The sequence below is a fragment of the Carcharhinus amblyrhynchos genome, chromosome 33, assembly GCF_965287045.1.
Source record: "Carcharhinus amblyrhynchos chromosome 33, sCarAmb.v2.hapA, whole genome shotgun sequence".
Taxonomy (NCBI): domain Eukaryota; kingdom Metazoa; phylum Chordata; class Chondrichthyes; order Carcharhiniformes; family Carcharhinidae; genus Carcharhinus; species Carcharhinus amblyrhynchos.
In genome coordinates, this window is record NC_137356.1 from 16,210,119 (window position 1) to 16,231,286 (window position 21,168).

Genomic DNA, 21,168 nt, shown 5'->3' on the forward strand with positions numbered 1-21,168 from the left:
TAGAGTAATACATGAATAGGATGGGAATGGAAAGATCCCGTTTACATAAGTGCATACGGTTTTAATTTAGACAGGCACTATGGTTGGTGCAGGCTTGGAGGACCGAAGGGCCTGTTCCTTTGCTGTACTGTTCTCTGCTCTTTATTCCACTGCAACCATGACTTGTGCCTTGTAGATGCTGGACAGGTTTTGGGGAGTCAGGAAGTGAGTTACTCTCTGCAGAATTCCTGACTTCTGACCAGCTCCTGTAGCTAAATTATTTTCCAGTTAAGTTTTGTGTCAATGGTATCCACACCCAGCATATTTTGTCTTTCACAATCTTACACTGTTCTAAGAGGCATCCCAGTGCTGTTCGAAATGTACTCGCTGTTGTAATACAGGAAACATGGCAGCCAATTTCAACACAGCAGTCTCCCACAGACAACAAATCAGTGTTAATTGAGGTGCAAATATTGACCAAGCTCTGTGGAGAACTCCCCTGCTCTTTGAAATATTGCTTTGGGACATCTTGCATTTGCCTGAGGGGGCAGAGTTATTGAGGTTTACAGCATGGAAACTGGCCCTTCAGCCCAACTTGTCCACCCTGCCAAGTTTTTAACCACTAAGCTAATTTCACTTGCCCACGTTTGGCCAGCATCCCTCTATCCCCGTTTTATTCACGTAACTGTCTAAACGTTTTTTAAAAGACAAAATTGTACCTGCCTCTACTCCTACCTCTGGCAGCTTGGTCCAGTAAGAAGACCCCAGTCCAACCCCAGCATCTCCACATCACAGCTTGTCCCAGACACTCACCAACCTCTGTGTGAAACATTTGCCCCTCTGGACCCTTTTGTATCTCTCCCCTCTCGTTTTAAACCTCTAGTTTTAGACTCCCCTACCTTTGGGAAAAGATATTGACTATCTAGCTGATCTGTGCCCCTCATTATTTTATAGACCTCTATAGGATCACCCCTCAGCCTTCTACGCTCCAGGAGAAAAATGTCCCAGTCTATCCAGCCTCTCCTTATAACTCAAACCATCAAGTCCCGGTAGCATCCCAGTAAATCTTTTTTGCACTTTCGAGTTTAACAATATTCTTTCTATAATAGGGTGACCAGAATTGCACACAATATTACAACAGTGACCTTACCAATGTCTTATACAACTTCAACAAGACGTCCCAGCTCCTGTATTCAATGTTCTGACCGATGAAACCAAACATGCCGAATGCCTTCTTCGCCACTCTGTCCACCTGTGACTCAGATGCATGGGAAGATCTGCCAAGTTTATTCTTCGCTGCCACTGAGTCTGAAAGACATGTTAAATTCTCCCTCGGTGGACCTGGAAAGGCATCGGAGGGTGGCGACTGGGGGATTAACTTCATTGCAGCGTTAATGTAAGCCTATGCGTGACACAACTAAACAAAACTTTAGAACTCGAAATCCTGGAACTCCCTCTCTAACAGCACTGTGGGTGTGCCTACACCACATGGGCTGCAGCGAATTTAAGAAGGCAGCTCACCACCACCTTCTCAAGGGGCAATTAGGGATGGGCAATAAATGGTGATCTAGCCAGTGGTGCCCGCATCCCATTAAGACAAATTATTTTCTCCGGCTGGGAGAGTCCTGAACAAGGGTGGGGGGGTCAGAATTGAAAATTAGCCATTGAGGGGTGATATCTTTCACGCTAAGGATAAGCTAATGTTAAAACTGAAGCGGCATCGGTGGTTAGCACTGCTGCCTCACAGCGCCAAGGACCTGGATTCGACTCCCAGCTTGGGGTTGCTGTCTGTGCAGAGCCTGCACGTTCTCCCCGTGTCTGCCTGGGTTTCCTTCGGGTGCTCTGGTTTCCTCCCACAGTCCGAAGATAAGTAAAGTTTATTTATTAGTCACAAATAAGGCTTACAATAACACTGCAATGAAGTTACTGTGTGACGTGCGGTTTAGGTTGATTGGCCACGCTAAATTCTCCCTCAGTGTTACCCAAATAGACACCAGAGTGTGGCAACTAGGCAATTTTCACAGTAACTTCATTGCAGTGTTAATATAAGCCTTACTTGTGACTAATAAATAAACTTTTAAAAGAAACTTTAGAGGACATTAAGATGTGGACCAACAATGGGATTGAACGGTGGATGAGAGGGGCTGAATGGCCTCCTCTTGTGGCGAATAAGGCAGTGTTCTGTCTGCCTCCACGAGGGTTTGGGATGGGCCAGTTCATGGTGGGAGATGGTTAAGGCCGGATGTGACCTCTGTCACTAGCTGAGTTTGAGTAATTCTCTACAGCTCCAGGCATTGAGGATTAGATCCGTACATTTCAAAGGAGCGGACCTGAATCTTGTGACCGGAGAGATGGTCAAAGAGGCTGCGGGGAGGCCATGCACTTTAAATTCACCCACTTAAAAAGGCCGCCAGTTAGTGAATTCTGTCAACGAACCCAACACAGCAGCAGAGAAAAGACCTGAGAGTCGGATTAGCAAGAGAATATACTTTAAACACTGTCCCCCATCACCCTTCCCTTGGTATACTCACCAACACCGCAATGCCATCCAGTTGGAAAATGATTTGATTTATTATGCCCCACAGCGCCAGGGGCCCAGGTTCAATTCCGCCCTTGAGTCACTGTCTGTGTGGAGCCTGCACATTCTCCCCGTGTCTGCGTGGGTTTCCTCCGGGTGCTCCAGTTTCTTCCCACAGTCCAAAGTGTGCTGGTTAGGTTGATTGTGGGGCAATTTAGCACAACCAATGTAAGGGGGAATTAACAGCGTAAATACGTGGGGGTGCAGGAATAGGGCCTGGGTGGCATTGAGGTTAGTACAGACTTGATGGGCTGAACGGCCTCCTTCTGCACTGCAGAATTCTATTCTATGATTACTGTCACATGTATTAGTATACAGTGAAAAATATTGTTTCTTGCGCGCTATACAAAGCATACCGTTCATAGAGAAGGAAAGGAGCGAGTGCAGAATGTAGTGTTACAGTCATAGCTAGGATGTAGAGAAAGATCAACTTAATGCAAGGTAGGTCCATTCAAAAGTCTGATAGCAAGAAGCTGTTCTTGAGTCGGTTGGTACGTGACCTCAGGCTTTTGTATCTTTTTTCCAATGGAAGAAGATGGAAGAGAGAATGTCCGGGGTGTGTGGGATCCTTGATTATACTGGCTGCTTTTCCGAGGCAGCGGGAAATGTAGACAGAGTCAATGGATGGGAGGCTGGTTTGTGCGATGGATTGGGCTACATACCTTTGTAGTTCATTGTGACCTTGGGCAGAGCAGGAGCCCATACCAAGCTGCGATACAACTAGAAAGAATGCTTTCTATGGGGCATCTGTAAAAGTTGGTGTGAGTTAGGTTAGGTGCTTGATGGCTGGCACTGACACAATGGGCTGAAGGGCCTCTTTTTGTGCTGCTCGGTGACTAGTATTAACAGAAGATACTGGGTAAACTCAGCAAGTTTGACAGCATGTGTGGAAAGAAACAAAGAACGGTCCTGGTCAAAATGACCCTTCTACAGAATTACAGAAATCAAATAGCACTCTCCATTCTTATATCGCCTCCAGTCAGACTCACTCTGAACTTGCCTCTATTTTCAGTTCACACGTAGACCCACAGCAATGTTTTTCTAAAGTTTAAATTTATTTTTAGTGTCACAAGTATCTCACATTAACACTGCAATGAAGTTACTGTGAAAATCTCCTCGTTGCCACACTGTTCGGGTACACTGAGGGAGAATTTAGCACGGTCAATGCACCCTAACCAGCACGTCTTTTGGACTGTGGAAGGAAACTGGAGCCCCCGGAGGAAATGCACGCAGATACAGGGAGAACATGAAATCTCCACACAGTGATCCAAGCCAGGAATTGATCCTGGGTCCCTGGCACTGTGAGGCACTGCTAACCAGTGTAGCACCATACCCACGCACCCCGGACAGTTTCTCTTCCATCGGAAAAAGGATACAAAAGTCTGCAGTCACATATCAACCGTCTCAAGAACAGCTTCTACCCTGCTGCTGTCAGACTTTTGAATGGACCTGCCTCGCATTAAGTTGATCTTTCTCTACACCCTAGCTATGACTGTAACACTACATTCTGCACTCTCTTCTTTCATTCTCTATGAACAGTATGTTTTGTCTATATAGAGCACAAGAAACAATTATTTTCACTGTAAGCTAATATATATGACAATAGAACCCTACACTGCAGAAAGAGGCCCTTTGGCCCATCGAGTCTGCACCAACCACAATCCCACCCAGACCCTACCCCTATATCCCTACATATTATACCCACTAATCCCTCTAGCCTACGCACCTCAGGACACTAAGGGACAATTTTTAGCATGGCCAATCAACCTAATCTTTGGACTGTGGGAGGAAACCGGAGCACCTGGAGAAAACCCACGCAGACACGAGGAGAATGTGCAAACTCCACAGAGGCAATGACCCGAGCTGGGAATCGAACCCAGGTCCCTGGAGCTGTGAAGCAGTAGTGCTAACCACTGTGCTACCGTGCCGCCCTAACAATAATAAATCAAATCAAAATCTTCCAGGACAAAGCAATCCACTAGATCAACACCCCTCCCACCTTCAACATCCACTCCCTCCACCGCCACAGCTGATTCTCAATTGCTCTCAAGGTCAACTGGGGATGGCCATTAGATGCTGGCAGAGAAACAACTCTCACACACCACCAGAAGAATTTTTAGAAGTTCTCCCACAGCTCTCCGGCTCCGACAAGTCACTGTACGAGGCCAGTTGGCCACACCTACACCTCAATGATGGCTCAGTAAATCTAATCCTTTCCCCATTGCACAAGCCTCCCCATCTTCCTCCTCCTAAAACAAATAGCTCCTACCTAAAGGGAGCTTTTGCCTCTCTCCGTGTGAAGGGATGTTTCTTGGTCCTCCCCCCCACACATGCACACACACATCCACACACACCCACTCACACACACACATTCACACACATTTACACACACCCACACACACACACACATTCACACACCTTTACACACACCCACTCTCACACACACATCCACACACACCCACTCACACACATTTACACACACCCAGACACATTTACACACACCCACGCACACAATTACACACACCCACTCACACACACAACCACACACATTTACACACACCCACACACACACTTATTTCCATTGTGTCTCGGGTTCCTATTGCTCGACTCTGGCTCCCTGACAGATACCGCTCCCTCACCGAGAGGATAAAGCTGCCTTTCCAAGTAATGTTCCCACGCGTTCTCATCTCGATGCAATTAAACAAAACTTAATTCCTGAGACAACGTTTGGCAAGAACCGCTTCCAGGAATTCGCAGACCTTAAAAAAAATCCCCACACGATTCAAGGTTTCATCCTCTTGACAGCTGCTCTATGACTGGTTTGTATCACAATGACTTAATATTATTCCTGCTTCTTTTTCCAAGCAGTTGTTATTCCCTGTTCATGTGCCAATAGCCCAGCTTGTAATAGCGCAAACGCACGCACTAGCACACGCACAAGGGCGACACAGTGGTCAGCACTTCTGCCTCACAGTGCCAAGGACCTGGGTTCGATTCCTGGTTTGGGTAACTGTCTTTGTTGAGTCTGCACATTCTCCCCGTGTCTGCGTGGGTTTCCTCCGGGTGCTCCGGTTTCCTCCCACAGTCTGTAGGATGTGCTGGTTAGGGTGCATTGGCCGTGCTAAATTCTCCCTCAGTGTTACCCGAACAGGCGAATAGGGGATTTTCACACTAACCTCATTGCAGTGTTAATATGAGCCTACTTGTGACATTAGTAAATAACCTAATCCAATGATTGAGTGTTAAGGATACACCATGTGCCTCCATCGCCACACAATCTCCACAGTTCTTCTGAAGGCAGCACTCATGGAAGGGACATTTTCTCCATGTCCATGGCCCCTTGCTACCCACGTCCACCCAGCACCTCGCATCCTCTCCAGCTCCACCCATCCCTCAGCCCCTTGACCCCCCCTCCCACTGGGGATGGCCATCAGATGCTGGCAGAGAAACGATTCTCACACACCTCGACCCCCTCCCACTCCTCCTCGGCCCCTCGACCCCCCCTCCCACTGGGGATGGCCATCAGATGCTGGCAGAGACCCCCTCCCACTCCCCCTCCCCCTCGGCCCCCTCCCACTCCCCCTCGGCCCCGGCCCCTCGACCCCCTCCCCCTCCCACTCCCACTCGGCCCCTCGACCCCCTCCCACTCCCCCTCGGCCCCTCGACCCCCTCCCACTCCCCCTCGGCCCCTCGACCCCCTCCCACTCCCCCTCCCCCTCGACCCCGACCCCCTCCCCGACCCCCTCCCCCTCGACCCCCTCCCCTCCCCCTCGACCCCTCCCTCGACCCCCTCCCCCTCGACCCCCTCCCACTCCCACACTCCCTCAGCCCCTCGATCCCCTCCCACTCGGCCCCTCGAACCCCTCCCACTCGGCCCCTCGATCCCCTCCCACTCCCACTCCCCCTTGGCCCATCGACCCCCTCCCACTCCCACTCCCCCTTGGCCCCTCGACCCCCTCCCACTCCCACACTCCCTCGACCCCCTCCTACTCCCACTCCCCCTCGGGCCCTCGACCCCCTCCTACTCCCACTCCCCCTCGGGCCCTCGACCCCCTCCTACTCCCACTCCCCCTCGGCCCCTCGACCCCCTCCTACTCCCACTCCCCCTCGGCCCCTCGACCCCCTCCTACTCCCACTCCCCCTCGACCCCCTCCCACTCCCCCTCGACCCCCTCCCACTCCTCCTCGGCCTCTCGACTCCAATCCAACACCTCACCCCATCTCTGACCACCCCCCCCCCCTTCACCCCTCCATCTCATGCAGATTCAAACAGGGCCGCTCTCCCGCTAAGGATCAGTGCCGTCCGCGGCAGGGGGGCAGCAGGGAGACAGGGGAGCAGCTTCCCACTCTGTGAACCCACTCAGTCAGCAACCCTTCACACCTTGCAGCAAATCTTCTGTTAGAAATATTTCTCACTTGCGGTCCATTTCCTTTTAACGGGACCCACCTCTGGCAGGAGACAGGTCTTTATCCAAGAGCCTGTGTGTGCTAGCGTGTGCCAGCCCGTGGCCGTGTGTGTGCTAGCGTGTGCCAGCCCGTGGCCGTGTGTGTGCTAGCGTGTGTTAGTGCTTGGTTGTGTGCATGCTACCGCAGGGCCGCACACGTGTGCTAGCATGTGGCGGTGTGTGCTAGTGCGAGGTTCCGTGCATGCTAGTGCGGGGCTGCGCACGTGTGCTACCGTGTGGCTGTGTGTGTGTGCCAATGTGTGGCTGTGTGTGTGTACGCGCTACTGCATGTGCTGTTGCGTGTGAAGAGCACTGAGATAATCGACTGTGTGGGGCATCACAGCTAAATTCAGTCCTCTGGTAAGGTTGACACGACCCTTTCCAGCTCAGATCACTTCCTCAGGTTCCGTCATTCCACAGACGCTGAGGGAGAAGCGACATTGCCGGAAAAACACCTACCGGGAATGGAGTAAATGACTTTCAGCTGCGACCATCAGGCAGCCAAGAGAGAAAGAAAAACATTCGCTCCACATCAAAGTGCGCTGACACGCAAATCAAAGCCCAGCCCTGATGTTTTACAACTTCCTCGGAGAGGATTTTCCAAAGCTCGAGGCTAACTTTTACACTGACTGCATCAATTCCTGGAAAACCCACTTAGCTGTCCCGAGGACAGTGAGACAAAGGCAGCATCCGTCAGAACCCAGAGGAGAGAGAGAGAAAGCTGGAGGTTCGGTATCCAGGCGGACGAGATGCTTGCCAGTGTAAGAGGGTAGCCATCTCGTCCACCTCATTGTTTGGCATTCCCGGGGAAGTGGGCAGAGGGAGGACAGGCTGGCCGGAGGAACGGTGGGAATTTTCAAATTTCTCCAGTTGAAATCTTGAACTCAGCTGGAACACACGGCGATTGTTCTGGGCCAGCTGTGATGCCTTCCACAGTCAAATATCTCAGCAACATACATTAACACCAGAGTAAAAGATTTGCAAGGTGCTGCAGTCCAAAGCAGGGGAGGCGATACAAGAGCAGATCATCGAAAAGCTTGATTTGATTTATTATTGTCACATGTATTTACAGTGAAAAGTATTGTTTCTTGCGCGCTGTACAGACAAAGCATACCGTTCATAGAGAAGGAGACAGTGTGGTGTTACAGGATGTGGAGAAAGATCAACTTAGTGCGAGGTAGGTCCATTCAAAAGTCTGACGGCAGCAGGGAAGAAGCTGTTCTTGAGTCGGTCGATACGTGACCTCAGACTTATCTTTTCCCCGACGGAAGAAGGTGGAAGAGAGAATGTCTGGGGTGCGTGGGGTCCTTAATTATGCTGGCTGCTTTGCCAAGGCAGCAGGAATTGTAGACAGAGTCAATGGATGGGAGGCTGGTTTGCTTGATCAAAGCGGTAGGACAGGACAGCTTTAAAATTGAGATATTGCCAGATAGAGTCATGTAGAGTAACACAGCCACATGGATAATCTGAGAACGGTCAGAACAAAGAACAGCGCAGGAACAGGCCCTTCAGCCTCCAAGCCTGCACTGATCATGTTACCTAACTAACCAATTGCTTATACTCCTCTATTTCTCATTTGTTCATATGCCTATCAAGATAAATCTTAAATGTCGCTAACTGCCTCAACCACCTCACTTGGCAGTGCATTCCAGGCCTCCACCACCCTCTGTGTAAAAAAACTTCCCCCGCACATCTCCACTGAACCTTACCCCCACTTCCCTTGAACTTATGCCCCCTTGTAATTGTCACTTCTGCCCTGGGAAAAAGCTTCCAACTGTTCACCCTATCCAAACCCCTCAATTTTATAAACTTCTATCGGGTCCCCCTCAGACTCAGTCTTTCCAATGATAACAATCCCAGTTTATTCAATCTCTCCTCATAGCTAATGCCCTCCATACCAGGCAACATCCTGGTAAACCTTTCCCGCACTCTCTCCAAAGCCTCCTCATCCTTTTGGTAGCGTGGTTACAGCACAAACATTTGCTCCACAATATCCATGCCAACTCCAGGCAATGGGATGTACTTCCGAGGCCGTACAAGGCTCTAGTCAGACCCCATCGTGAGCAGATTTGGGCCCCGTATCCAAGGAAGGACGTGCTGGCCTTGGAAAGGGTTCAGAGGAGGCTCACGAGAATGATCCCTGGAATGAAGAGCTTGTCACACGAGGTGGCACAGGGGGTTAGCACTGCTGCTTCACAGCATCAGGGACCTGGGTTCCATCCCCGGCTTGGGTCACTGTCTGTGTATAGTTTGCACATTCTCCTCGTGTCTGCATGGGTTTCCTCCGGGTGCTCTGGTTTCCTCCCAAAGATGTGCGGGTTAGCCATCTAAATTGCTCCTTAGTGTCCTGAGATGTGTAGATTAGCAGGATTACCATGTTAAACATGTTGAGATATTGGGATTGGGCCTGGGTGAGATTGTGGTTGGTGCAGACTCGATGGGCCAAATGGCCTCTTTCTGCACTGTAGGGTTTCTATGATTGGTTGAGGACTCTGGGTCTGTACTCAGAGTTTAGAAAGATGAGGGGGGGGATCTTATTGAAATTTACAGGGTACTGCAAGGCCTGGATAGAGTGGGCATGGAGAGGATGTTCCCACTAATAGGAAAAACTAGAATCAGAGGGCACAACCTCAGGCTAAAGGGACGATCCTTTAAAACAGAGAGGAGGAGGAATTTCTTCAGCCAGAGAGTGGGGAATCTGTGGAACTCTCTGCCGCAGAAAGCTGTGGAGGCCAGGTCATTGAGTGTCTTTAAGACAGAGATAGATAGGTTCTTGATTAATAAGGGGATCAGGGGTTGTGGGGAAAAGGCAGGAGAATGGGGATGAGAAAAATATCAGCCAGGATTGAACGGTGTGGCACACTCGATGGGCCGAGTGGCCTGATTCTGCTCCTCTTGTCTTGGTCTTATGGTCTTAAAAGTAACTCTTAGTCCCACTCGCCCCACCTTTCCCTCAGAGCCCCTGCAGTGTATTCCAGATCCTGACCACTCGCTGTGGAAAAACTTATTTCCTCATGTCACTTGTTGCTGCTTCATTCCCCCATCACATTTTTTCAGATTCATTCTTAGGTTGGAGCTGGCAAGGCCAGCAATTATTGCTCATTTGTCCTGGACTCTCAACCGTTCCAACAAAAGGAACTTTCTCCCTGTTGTCCCCTCACTTTTGAGCCTCTCTCTGATTTCTTCTTGTCCTCCTTTTCTCTTAACAGCCCCAGCTTCTCCAAAGTTCCATAACCCTGGAACCGTTCCCGGGAATCTTTTCTGTACCCTCCCTGAAGTGTTGTGCTCAGAATTGGACACACTGCTCCAGTTAAGGCCAAACCAAGGTTTTTTTCAGAAGTTTATTTGTTAGTCACAAGTAAGGCTTACATTAACACTGCAATGAACTTACTGTGAAAATCCCCTAGCTGCCACATTCTTGTGCCTGTTCGGGTACACCGAGGGTGAATTTAGCACGGCCTTTAGCACGTGTACCTATCCAGCACATTTGTGTGGAGTCTGCAAGTTCTTCCCATTGCAGTGTGGGTTTCCTCCAGGTGCTCCGGTTTCCTCCCCCACTCTGAAGACATATGGGTTAGGTAGATTGGCCATGCTAAGTTGCCCCTAGTGTCAGCGGGATTAACTAGGGTAAATGGAGTTATGGGGATACGGCCTGGGTGGGATTGTGGTTGGTGCAGACTCAAGGGGCCAAATGGCCTCCTTCTGCACTGTAGGGATTTTATGATTGTGAAGAGTTCAGAAGGCTGTAACTCGGAAGACAAGGCTGCTATTAGCAAATCCTCAATCTTTAACGTCACCATTAACATTTGTCTTATATCCATGATATCTTTGATTTGACTTGTCACATGTATTAGTATACAGTGAAAAGTATTGTTTCTTGTGTGCTATACAGACATAACATACCATTCGTAGAGCAGGAAACGAGAGAGTGTAGAATGTAGCGTTACAGTCATAGCTAGGGTGTAGAGAAAGATCAACTTAATGCGAGGTAGGTCCACTCAAAAGTCTGACGGCAGCAGGGAAGAAGCTGTTCTTGAGTCGGTTGGTACGTGACCTCAAACTTATCATTTTCCTAACGGAAGGAGGTGGAAGAGAGAACATCCGGGCTGCGTGAGGTCCTTAATTATGCTGGCTGCTTTGCCAAGACAGCGGGAAGTGTAGACAGAGTCAATGGATGGGGGGCTGGTTTGAATGATGGATTGGGCTACATTCATGACCCTTTGTGTTGGTTGCGAGGCAATTTGCCTTACTATCACTTAGCAACAGTCAAAAGTATTGTTTCTTGCATGCTATACAAAGCATAGTTCCTAGCCAGAGGGTGCAGAATTGTAGTGTTACAGTCATAGCTAGGGTGTAGAGAAAGATCAACTGTCAATTGCTTCTTAAGCTGTGACCTACCCCAGACCTTCTAATCTGCCTGATCCCTTTATGATTCGTCACGTTTCTATCCCTCTTCTGGGAGTGTTGAAGAATCATGTGGGCTGGAAACATTAACTCTGTTTCTCTCCCCGCAGATGCTGCCAGACCTGCTGAGCTTATCCGGTCTCTCTGTTTCTATTTCAGATCTGTTTTGATTTGAATAAACAACATCACGTTAAGGCGCACAGAAATTGGGGCCTGCACATAGGTTTTCACTTGAAGTGTTACTTTTAAAAAATATATATATTTTCAGGGAATGAAGAACAGTTGCAAATTAACAGAGCTCACCACCAACACTGCCTGCGACTCATTTGTACGTGTTACATAAGATAAAGGAGTTGGGTGGTTTGCCATCTTGTCTCATCGCACAAGAATGCTCTCCAGCCCACTGCCCGTGCAGTCTGAAAAACAGCACATGACGCCAACTGAGATTACAGTATTCGACTAGACTCGAGTGTGAAAAGGAACACACTCCAGATTGTAGGGGACTCAAGGTCGCCTACAGGAGTTACCGACAACAATAAACCAGAGACACGTGATGGAATAAAACCCCAAACGAGACAAGCACGTTAACCTGAAATTTATTATTTGTGCGTCTAGGAGACAGAAGTATAATATAGGAAACTGCACACTGGTTTGTTATATTATCTTGGAGAAGTGCACTCCGAGCAGCGTAGCGAAGACAGAAAACACATACACAAGGAATGTACGGCCGGAGAGAATGGCCCAAGTTGTCAAACGCAAAGCGAGTATCTGAATTCTCTGAGTGCCGTCCTCACATCTATAAATAATCCCAAACTTTGAAGGGGAGCGACGTGGAACCTGCCTCAACGGGACAAACACCCCCTCAGTGCACGGGTCCCAAACTTCCAGAGTTATCCATGCTTCCTCACATTGAGATAGCGATGCAGTGCGCGGTTAGTCACCCCTGCACAACATCGGCCATCTGAAGCAGAGACTCCCAACTCTGGACAAACTCGCGCACGGGCCCGTCAGTGTACAAGAAGGTTGAGTTCAGACCTTCCATAGAAGCAGACCACTCGAGGGGGTTTAGAGACAGACCCTTCTCTGTAACAGAACTCCCAAGAGGGCCAGGTGCAGAACCTTTATCAGAAACAAACTCCACACAGCACTGAGTGCAGAGCCTCATTGTTGTAAGATAGCGAGGAGAGTCTGATGTTAGCAGGTCCTCTCTCCCTCTCGGCTGCTGGGTGACACGTCTCTAAATTCAGGTTCTTAGAATTTGCCATTTGTTTCTTTATTTTTGATTCTGGAAACAAGGGAAACCATTTCATTCAGCAGCCCCTGGAGAGTTTAGGAATGGGGAGGTCACAAGGCATGGTTTGAACGTTGGTCAGATATCACCAGAGTCCTACCAGAACTGCCCCAGAGCCCTGCTGGCATTGATCTCGTGATAGCCTCAGCTACAAACTCCACTCCCCCCCCGCCGTGCCCCTCTAAAAACCACGTCTAACACCCCAATCGACTAGCAACTGGAGTCGGTGCGTCACAGCTGGAGGGCTAACAGCTGTCCATTTGCGATTTTTTTTAGTAAGAAGTCTCACAACACCAGGTTAAAGTCCAACCAACTTATACGATCGTGAACTCACAAGCTTTTGGGGTTTGCCCCTTCGTTAGGTGAATGGAGTGTTCTGGCCTCAGACAGCTGAGTGCTGTTATATGCTCTGTCTGAGGCCAGAACTCTCCACTCGCCTGACGAAGGGGCAAACCCCAAAAGCTTGTGAGTTCACGATCGTATAAGTTGGTTGGCCTTTAACCTGGTGTTGTCAGACTTCTTACTGTGTTTACCCCAGTCCATCACCGGCATCTCCACATTTTTGTTTTACACACAGTCTTGCCTTAAAAAAAGAACAAAAATCTTAATTTTCTAAAAATGTTCTAAAAAGTGCTTCAAGCTTAAAACAAAATTTAGTTCCTTTAAATCTTCAGCCCCCTTTTTATCAGTGCTTTGTCAGCAGAGACCTAGATCACTGCGGAACTCTCTTGCACCACAACCTCGGAACTTGTTAAGACATGATTCCATAAAGTGCTGAAAAGGGGCTTTCCCACTGCTGACAGATGCTGCGGAAATTCATCTCACCAAAATAGAATCAGACAACCTCCTACAGCGTAGGAAGAGGGTCACTGAGTCTGCACCAACCACAATCCCACCCAGGCCCTATCCCCCATAATCCGAGCAGCAGCATGAGATAAACGGGCTTGAACCTCACCCCAAAGTCAGCCGAGGGGCCAGAGTCCTGGGCTGTTGGGCGAACAGCCACCAGAGACCTGCACCACCTCAACTCTCGATGTCTCTGCACCACCTCCACCCCAGCAGCATATCTCTATCTGCGAAACGCCTGCAGACAGTGACAACACAAGTCTCAGTCAGAAAGCAGATGAACTTTGATCCCACCCGGTCACTGCAATGCTGTCAAGCAACAGATTAGTTTCACCCACATCATTTGCATCGTGCAACTTAGCCTCTGCTCACTGCACTGGGAGGATAACCGTCCTTTCATTGAGGGGCGTCACTGGAGATTGTTTTAACTAGACCCTGCGGACTGTTTGCTGCGATGCAGGTTAAAACAGATTCTGGCAAATAAATAAGACTTTGCTCACCGCTAGACACTTACTCAGCAACCGGCCACAAGTCTCTCACTGCCTCCAACACACTGGACAACACTAATGTCAACAGGCACCCTGAGGCGGAGAAAAGGAGCTGGAAAGAGACACCCCTTTTGTGCTCAACTCACAAAGCAAAATAAAAGCATTGATGGTCCACTTCCCAGATGGTTACTGACTGACGGGGAAGTCAACAGCCAGTAATAAAAAAAAGCTGGTCATATTAGCTCCAGTTCCAGACAGCACGAAGAATATACCCACCTTGGAGGGGAGACAGCCAGGACTAAAAGGATTAAGCTGAATATTCTGGAGGACAGGGTGAGCAATTCAAGGTGTTTGAAATAATGATAGAACCATGCTGTAAGTGGGGGGTTAAAATGCAGTGTCTAACTGGATGGTAGAGCTGGAAAAGCAGAAGGGACTGAACAGCCCGGAGGCTGACCACGGAGGGTGACGGACCCCAAACTTTAATCCTGCCCCATCTGCCAACACATTGATCCAGTTCACCGAGGGAGGTAGCAGATAATTACCAGACCGGGAGCGCGCTCCAACGCACAGGGGAAATGATTGAAGTCACTTGAAGTCTGGTCGGGTCGATTTACCACCAGGTGAGACGGCCAGTTACTGTCACACTTAACCAGCAGAATACAGAGAAACGTCAATGCTTATTGATCATTGCTTTAAAATCACTAAATTACATGATAGTCTCTCAGTAATGTTCCCTTCGTATTAATACATAAAAATTAAATATCTCTACTCAAAAGTAATTCTTCCTTACGGTAAACGTTGTCAAGTCATTTCGATCAGTTTGGAGGAAGGACTTCCTTTACTCACTCCCTCAGGCCACACTGTTGCAAGTGCCCCCCCATTCTCCTCACTCGGAAGTACAGGGGGACTCTGCTGATCCTCCCCCAACATTGCGTGCGTGTGTGTGTTCGATCGGAAGGTTACGGTTAGTCCATGCCGTGTGGAGACGGCTGGAATCACTGTGCAAGGCCCGGGAGGCAGCGTCTGGAGCACCCATCATGTTCAGTTTACTGACAGATTGTCCTCGTAAGTGGTTACCCTGTGGGAGGGAGGCACAGGCAGGTTTAAAATCGCACAAACGCAGCTCGAACAACCACTGAGCATTTCGTCATTATTCTCAATAATTTTGGGAGCCACGCTGATCCAAATCCTGCTCTGAGGTGCTCCCAGTCCAGTTGGATCTGGGGAACGACTCTAATCAGAGAGTATTTGGGAATGCCAAGTTCAGCAAGCTTTTAAAACTCTTCAGAGATGAAGGTAGTCACCACAATCTAGTGCAGAGGGAGTTCTTTGATTTTCTTTTGCTTAATGCGTTTTTAAATTGAATTTAAATTGGACCACAGTCATTTGTCATTAATCATAGAGTCATCGAATCCCTACAATGCAGAAGGAGACCATTTGGCCCATCAAGTCTTCATGACCACAATCCCATCCAGGACCTACCGCCATATCCCTACATATGCACCCGCTAATCCCTCTAACCTACACATCTCACGACTCTAAGGGGGAATTTTTAGCATGGCCAATCAACCTAGCTCAAACATCTTTGGACTGTGGGAGAAAACCAGAGCACCCAGAGGAAACCCACGCAGACACAGGGAGAATGTGCAAACTCCACACAGACAGTGACCCAAACCGGGAATCGAACCCAGGTCCCTAGAGCTGTGAGGCAGCAGTGCTAACCACTGTGCCACTCCTCACATGGACAGTTTTGCTTTCAGTGTTAATTCGAACATATTGGTCACACCCAGTGCCCGACACCAACTGTTTCTTGGACAAATGAACGTGAGGGACAGACACTCCTACTCTGGGTTCGAATCCAGCATTAGCTGTGATTTGAGGAAGGGTATGACAGGGTGAAGAAAGATATTTAACAGCGTCAAAGCCTCCCCATAAGCACGAATGCGTGACGTGGAGTGCACATTCTCTTCTGACTGCGACACGCACGCAGAGAGCTCAAGGGCAGATTTCCAAATCCAGTAGTGTAGTATACTCACTGGACAATAACCAGAAACGATGTAGGAAGCCTCGGGTATATTGGCTGGAGACCAACCAGAAACAATGATGTAGGGAGTCTGTGTGTAAACGGCAGGTATAGGGCAGGACGGTGGCACGGTGGTGAGCACTGCTCCCTCACAGCGCCAGAGACCCAGGTTTGATTCCATCCACGGGTCACTGTCTGTGTGGAGTTTGCAAGTACTCCCCGTGTCTGTGTGGGTTTCTCCCGGGTGTTTCGGTTCCCTCCCCCCACACTGTGGGTTCAGTGGATTGTCCACGATAAATTGCCCCTCAGTGTCCAAAGATGGTGTAGATTAAGGGGATTAGTGGGGGAGAAACGTGGGGTCACAGGGGTAAGTCCTGAGTAAGATGCTCTGTCAGAGAACTGGTGCAGACGTGATGGGCTGAATGGTCTCTTCTGCACTGTAGGGATTCTATACTTACTGGAGAAAGACCATAAACAATGGTGTAGGGAGTCTGGAGTAAACTCACTGGAAAATAACCAAAAACAATGGTGTCGGGGGTCTTCTCTGAACTCCTTCTAATATGATTATATGCTTCCTTGAGTAAGGAGATCAAGGATTGGGGTGCCGGGTGCGGGTGAAGGGGTGCAACATGGAAAACATTCAGACGATTTGAAGGCCATCTTATCAGGCCCACAGAAACCACAGTCGCACCAAATCCCACCTTACCTGTCACAGCAGCAGAAAAAGGAGCAGACGGAACTCTCCACTTCACGGAATTTGCCAGAGTTTGGAGCGTCTGTGCACTCGGCGATGAACTCACGCAGTTCGATGGGGTGTACCCCACTGATACCATGGTGCTGGAAGAGAAACAACACTCAGAGTCTGACTGGTGCTCGGCACGGTGGGGAGCCCCACTGCTTCAATGTTAAACCGAGGTCTCAGCTCATCTCTGACACCCAGACACCATTTTAACATAAGAACTAGGAACAGGAGAAGGCCATTTGGCCCCTCGAGCCTGCTCCACTATTCAATAAGATCATGGCTGAACTTTCTGCGGACTCAGCTCCATTTACCCACCCGCTCACCATAACCCTTCATTCCTTTACTGTTCAAAAATTTATCTATCCCTGCCTCAAAAACACTCAATGAGGTAGCCTCAACTGCTTCACTGGGCAGGGAATTCCACAGATTCACAACCCTTTGTGTGAAGAAGTTCCTCAACTCAGTCCGAAATCTGCTCCCACCTTATTTTGAGGCAATGCTCCCTAGTTCTAGTTTCACCCACCAGTGGAAACAAGCTCCCTGCTTCTACCTTGTCTATTCCCTTCATAATTTTATATTTCTATAAGATCTCCCCTCATTCTTCTGAATTCCAATAAGTATAGCCCCAGTCTACTCAGTCTCTCCTCATAAGCCAACCCTCTCAACCTAGTGAATCTCCTCTGCACCCCCTCCAGTGCCTTTCTGAAATAACTCAGAGCAGAAGTTCTCTCCAGTGTCTTCTACAAAGTAGAAAGGGTCAAGAGCTTCAAGTTTTTAGGTGTCCAGATCACCAACAACCTGTCCTGGTCCCCCCATGCCGACACGACAATTAAGAAAGCCCACCAACGCCTCTACTTTCTCAGAAGACTAAGGAAATTTGGCATGTCCGCTATGACTCTCACCAACTTTTACAGATGCACCATGGAAAGCAATCTTTCTGGTTGTTTCACAGCTTGGTATGGGCTCCTGCTCTGCCCAAGACCACAAGAAGCTACAGAAGGTCTTGAATGTAGCCCAATCCATCACACAAACCAGCCTCCCATCCATTGACTCTGTCTACACTTCTCGCTGCCTCGGTAAAGCAGCCGGCATAATTAAGAAGCTCAGGCACCCTGGACATTCTCTCTTTCACCTTCTTCCATTGGGAAAAAGATATGAAAGTCTGAGGTCACGTACCAACAGACTCAAGAACAGCTTCTTCCCTTTTGAATGGATCTACGTTGCATTAAGTTGATCTTTCTCTACATCCTAGCTATGACTGTAACACTACATTCTGCACTCTCTTCTTTCCTTCTCTATGAACGGTATGCTTTGTCTGGATAGTATGCAAGAAACAATACTTTTCACTGTATGTTAATACATGTGACAATAATAAATCAAAGCAAATCGATATTCACCCTTAAACCAATATCATTTAAACATACAATCTGGTCATCTCCAGTTTGTGGGATCTTGCTGTGCACAGACAGACTTGCCAGTTTCCTAGATTACGTCCCACTAAATGCTTTCCTGTAGTTTGTTGGGACACCCCAAGTGTTTATTGACTGGGCGGACACACAGTAGGGCTGGCAATGCAGCTCGCTTTAGTGAGACAATCCACCCTGTGCAGCAACACTGCCACCTTCAGGGTGAACACAGTAAGTCGTCTCACAACACCAGGTTAAAATCCAACAGGTTTATTTGGTAGTAAACGCCTCCAGCTTTCGGGGTTTGCCCCTTCGTCAGGCGAGTGGGAGTTCTGATCACACTCCCACTCACCTGACGAAGGGGAAAACCCCGAGAGCTAGTGGCATTTACTCCTAAATAAACCTGAGGGAGGAAACCGGAGCACCCATGCAGACACGGGGAGAACATACGAACTCCGCACCGACAGTGACTCAAGGCGGGAATCAAACCTGAATCCCTGATGTTGTTGAGGCAGCAGTGCTAACCACCGTGCCGCCCGCGTAGACCTCTATCAGATCTCCCCTCAGCCTTTGTCTTTCCAATGAAAACAATCCGAGTTTATTCAACCTCTCCTCATAGCCAACACCCTCAGGCGTAAAGGCAAAACATCGCGGATGCTGGAATCGGAAACAAAAACAGAAAATGCTCGAAAATTTCAGCCTGTCTGACAGCATTTGTGGGGAACTCTGATGAAGGGCTATCCAGACTCGAAACGGTGGCTCTATTCTCTCCGCACAGATACTGTCAGACCTGCTGAGATTTTCCAGCATTTTATACTTTTCTACCCTCAGTTACTTTTCCAGGGCAGGGATCAGGGAAAGGAGAGTACAAGTTTGAAAGAGAATGAGTATTATAGTGTGAGAGCACATGCACACGAGGGTGAGCGTGTGCTCGGAGGCAGGTGGCGGGGAGTGGGGGGGTGGCAAGGTGGTTAGCATTGCGACCTCATGGCACCAGGGACCCAGGTTCAATTCCGATCTCGGGTCGCTATCGGTGTGGAGTCTGCATGCTCTCCGTGTCTGCGTGGGTTTCCTCCGGGTGCTCCAGTTTCTTCCCCCAGTCCAAAAGACGTGCTGGTTAGGGTGCACTGGCTGTGCTAAATTCTCCCTCAATGTACCCAAACAGGCGCCGGAGTGTAGCGACGAGGGGATTTTCACAGTAACTTCATTGCAGTGTTAATATAAGCCTACCTGCGACACTAATAAATAAACTTTAAGCGTGGGAGTGTGTGTGAGCATGAAAGCACAGGCATGAGTGACAGCGAGCGTGGGAGCAAGGATGAGGGTGAGCAAGCGTGAATGTGCTACTGATCCATGCAACCACCCAGTTCGAAATTAGTTATTAATGGTTCCTGCTCTGTATTGCTCTCTCCCCCATCCTGAAGTACATTTTAACCCAATAACTCTAGTTCAGTAATATCCTACAATGCCACTAACTTAGTGAATTTACACAAAGAGTTTGACAGCACAGTTACAGGTGATTCACTATATCGCTTTATTTTCTGTAGAAGCCTGCTCCCCCTTTAGCCTCCAGATGCCTCTTAAATGTTGTTAGCATGCCTGCTTCCACCACCACCTCTGGCAGCGCGTTCCAAGCATCCACCACTCTCTGCATGAAAGACTTGACCTCACCTCACCAGCACCCCATTCCTTTCCCAGATTCCCCTTAGAGGCATAACACTATTCAACTGCATGTAATAATCTACGCATGCCTGTCCTTGCAACTCTGTTCACACAAGAGCTTCAATTCTTTACATGTCCAGATCACCAACAACCTATCCTAGCCGACGCTATAGTTAAGAAAACCCACCAACGCCTCTACTTTCTCAGAAGACTAAGGAAATTTGGCATGTCAGCTAAGACTCTCACCAACTTTTACAGATGCACCATAGAAAACATTCTCTCTGGTTGTATCACAGCTTGGTATGGGCTCCTGCTCTGCCCAAGACCGCAAGAAACTACAAAAAGTCAAGAATGTAGCCCAATCCATCACGCAAACCAGCCTCCCGTCCACTGCCTCCAACTACACTTCTCGCTGCCTTGGCAAAGCAGCCAGTGTAATTAAGGACCCCCGGGCATTCTCTCTTCCACCTTCTTCCATTGGGAAAAGGATACAAAAATCTGAGGTCCCATAGAGATTTAAGAGGCATCTGGAGGCTAAAATGGGAGCAGGCTTCTACAGAAAATAAAGCGTTATCGTGAATAGCCTGTAACTGTGCTGTCAAACTCTGTTTCTGTGTAAATTCACTAAGTTAGTGGCATTGTAGGATATTACTGAACTAGAGTTATTGGGCTAAAATGTACTTCAGGATGGGGGAGAGAGCAATAGAGCTGGAACCATTAACAGCTAATCTGACTCAAGAACAGCTTCTTCCCTGCTGCTGTCAGACTTTTATGGGCCTACCTCACATTAATTTAATCCTGACTGTAACACTACATTCTGCACTCATTTCCTTCTCTATGAACGGTATGATTTGTCTATGTAGCGCGCAAGAAGCAATACTTTTCACTGTCTGTTAATACACGTGACAATAATGAATCAAATCAATCAAACCTTGATGGCTTCATAGGAGCCAGTGATGAGGGCGATGAAGAGACTGAGGACCATGTAGATGAAGAGGCTGATGAAGGTGTAGAGATACAGCTGGCTGAATAGCCACACCAGAGTACTCTTCTGCTTCATGTGAGAGAACGTCACAAACATGTCGTCCCCGTTGATGAGTGAGAACAAACACTCCGAGACCATGGAGAGCGTTCGAAACTGCAACATAGGAGGAGGAACATCAGGACAACTTCAAACAGACTCGCCTCCCCCACCCCTCGTCTCTCAGGTAGAAACCCTCCCACTGGTTCAAAAGCTGACCCAGTAAGAAGTCTCACAACACCAGGTTAAAGTCCAACAAGTTTATCTGATAGTAATCCCAC

The 21,168-nt window shown here is 48.7% G+C and overlaps 1 protein-coding gene across 1 annotated transcript in view; it reads right to left on the minus strand.

The window, feature by feature from the left end:
- Positions 1–13,081: 13,081 nt before the first annotated feature.
- Positions 13,082–21,168, minus strand: part of mcoln1a (mucolipin TRP cation channel 1a) — a 50,450-nt gene continuing 42,363 nt past the window's right edge. The window contains exons 12-14 of the mRNA XM_080216501.1: positions 20,798–21,004; positions 16,763–16,893; positions 13,082–15,111 (exon numbers count right to left, since the gene is read on the minus strand). Of these exons, the coding sequence (XP_080072627.1) occupies positions 15,075–15,111; positions 16,763–16,893; positions 20,798–21,004 (375 nt within the window). The 3' untranslated portion in view covers positions 13,082–15,074. The remainder of the gene's footprint in view (positions 15,112–16,762; positions 16,894–20,797; positions 21,005–21,168) is intronic.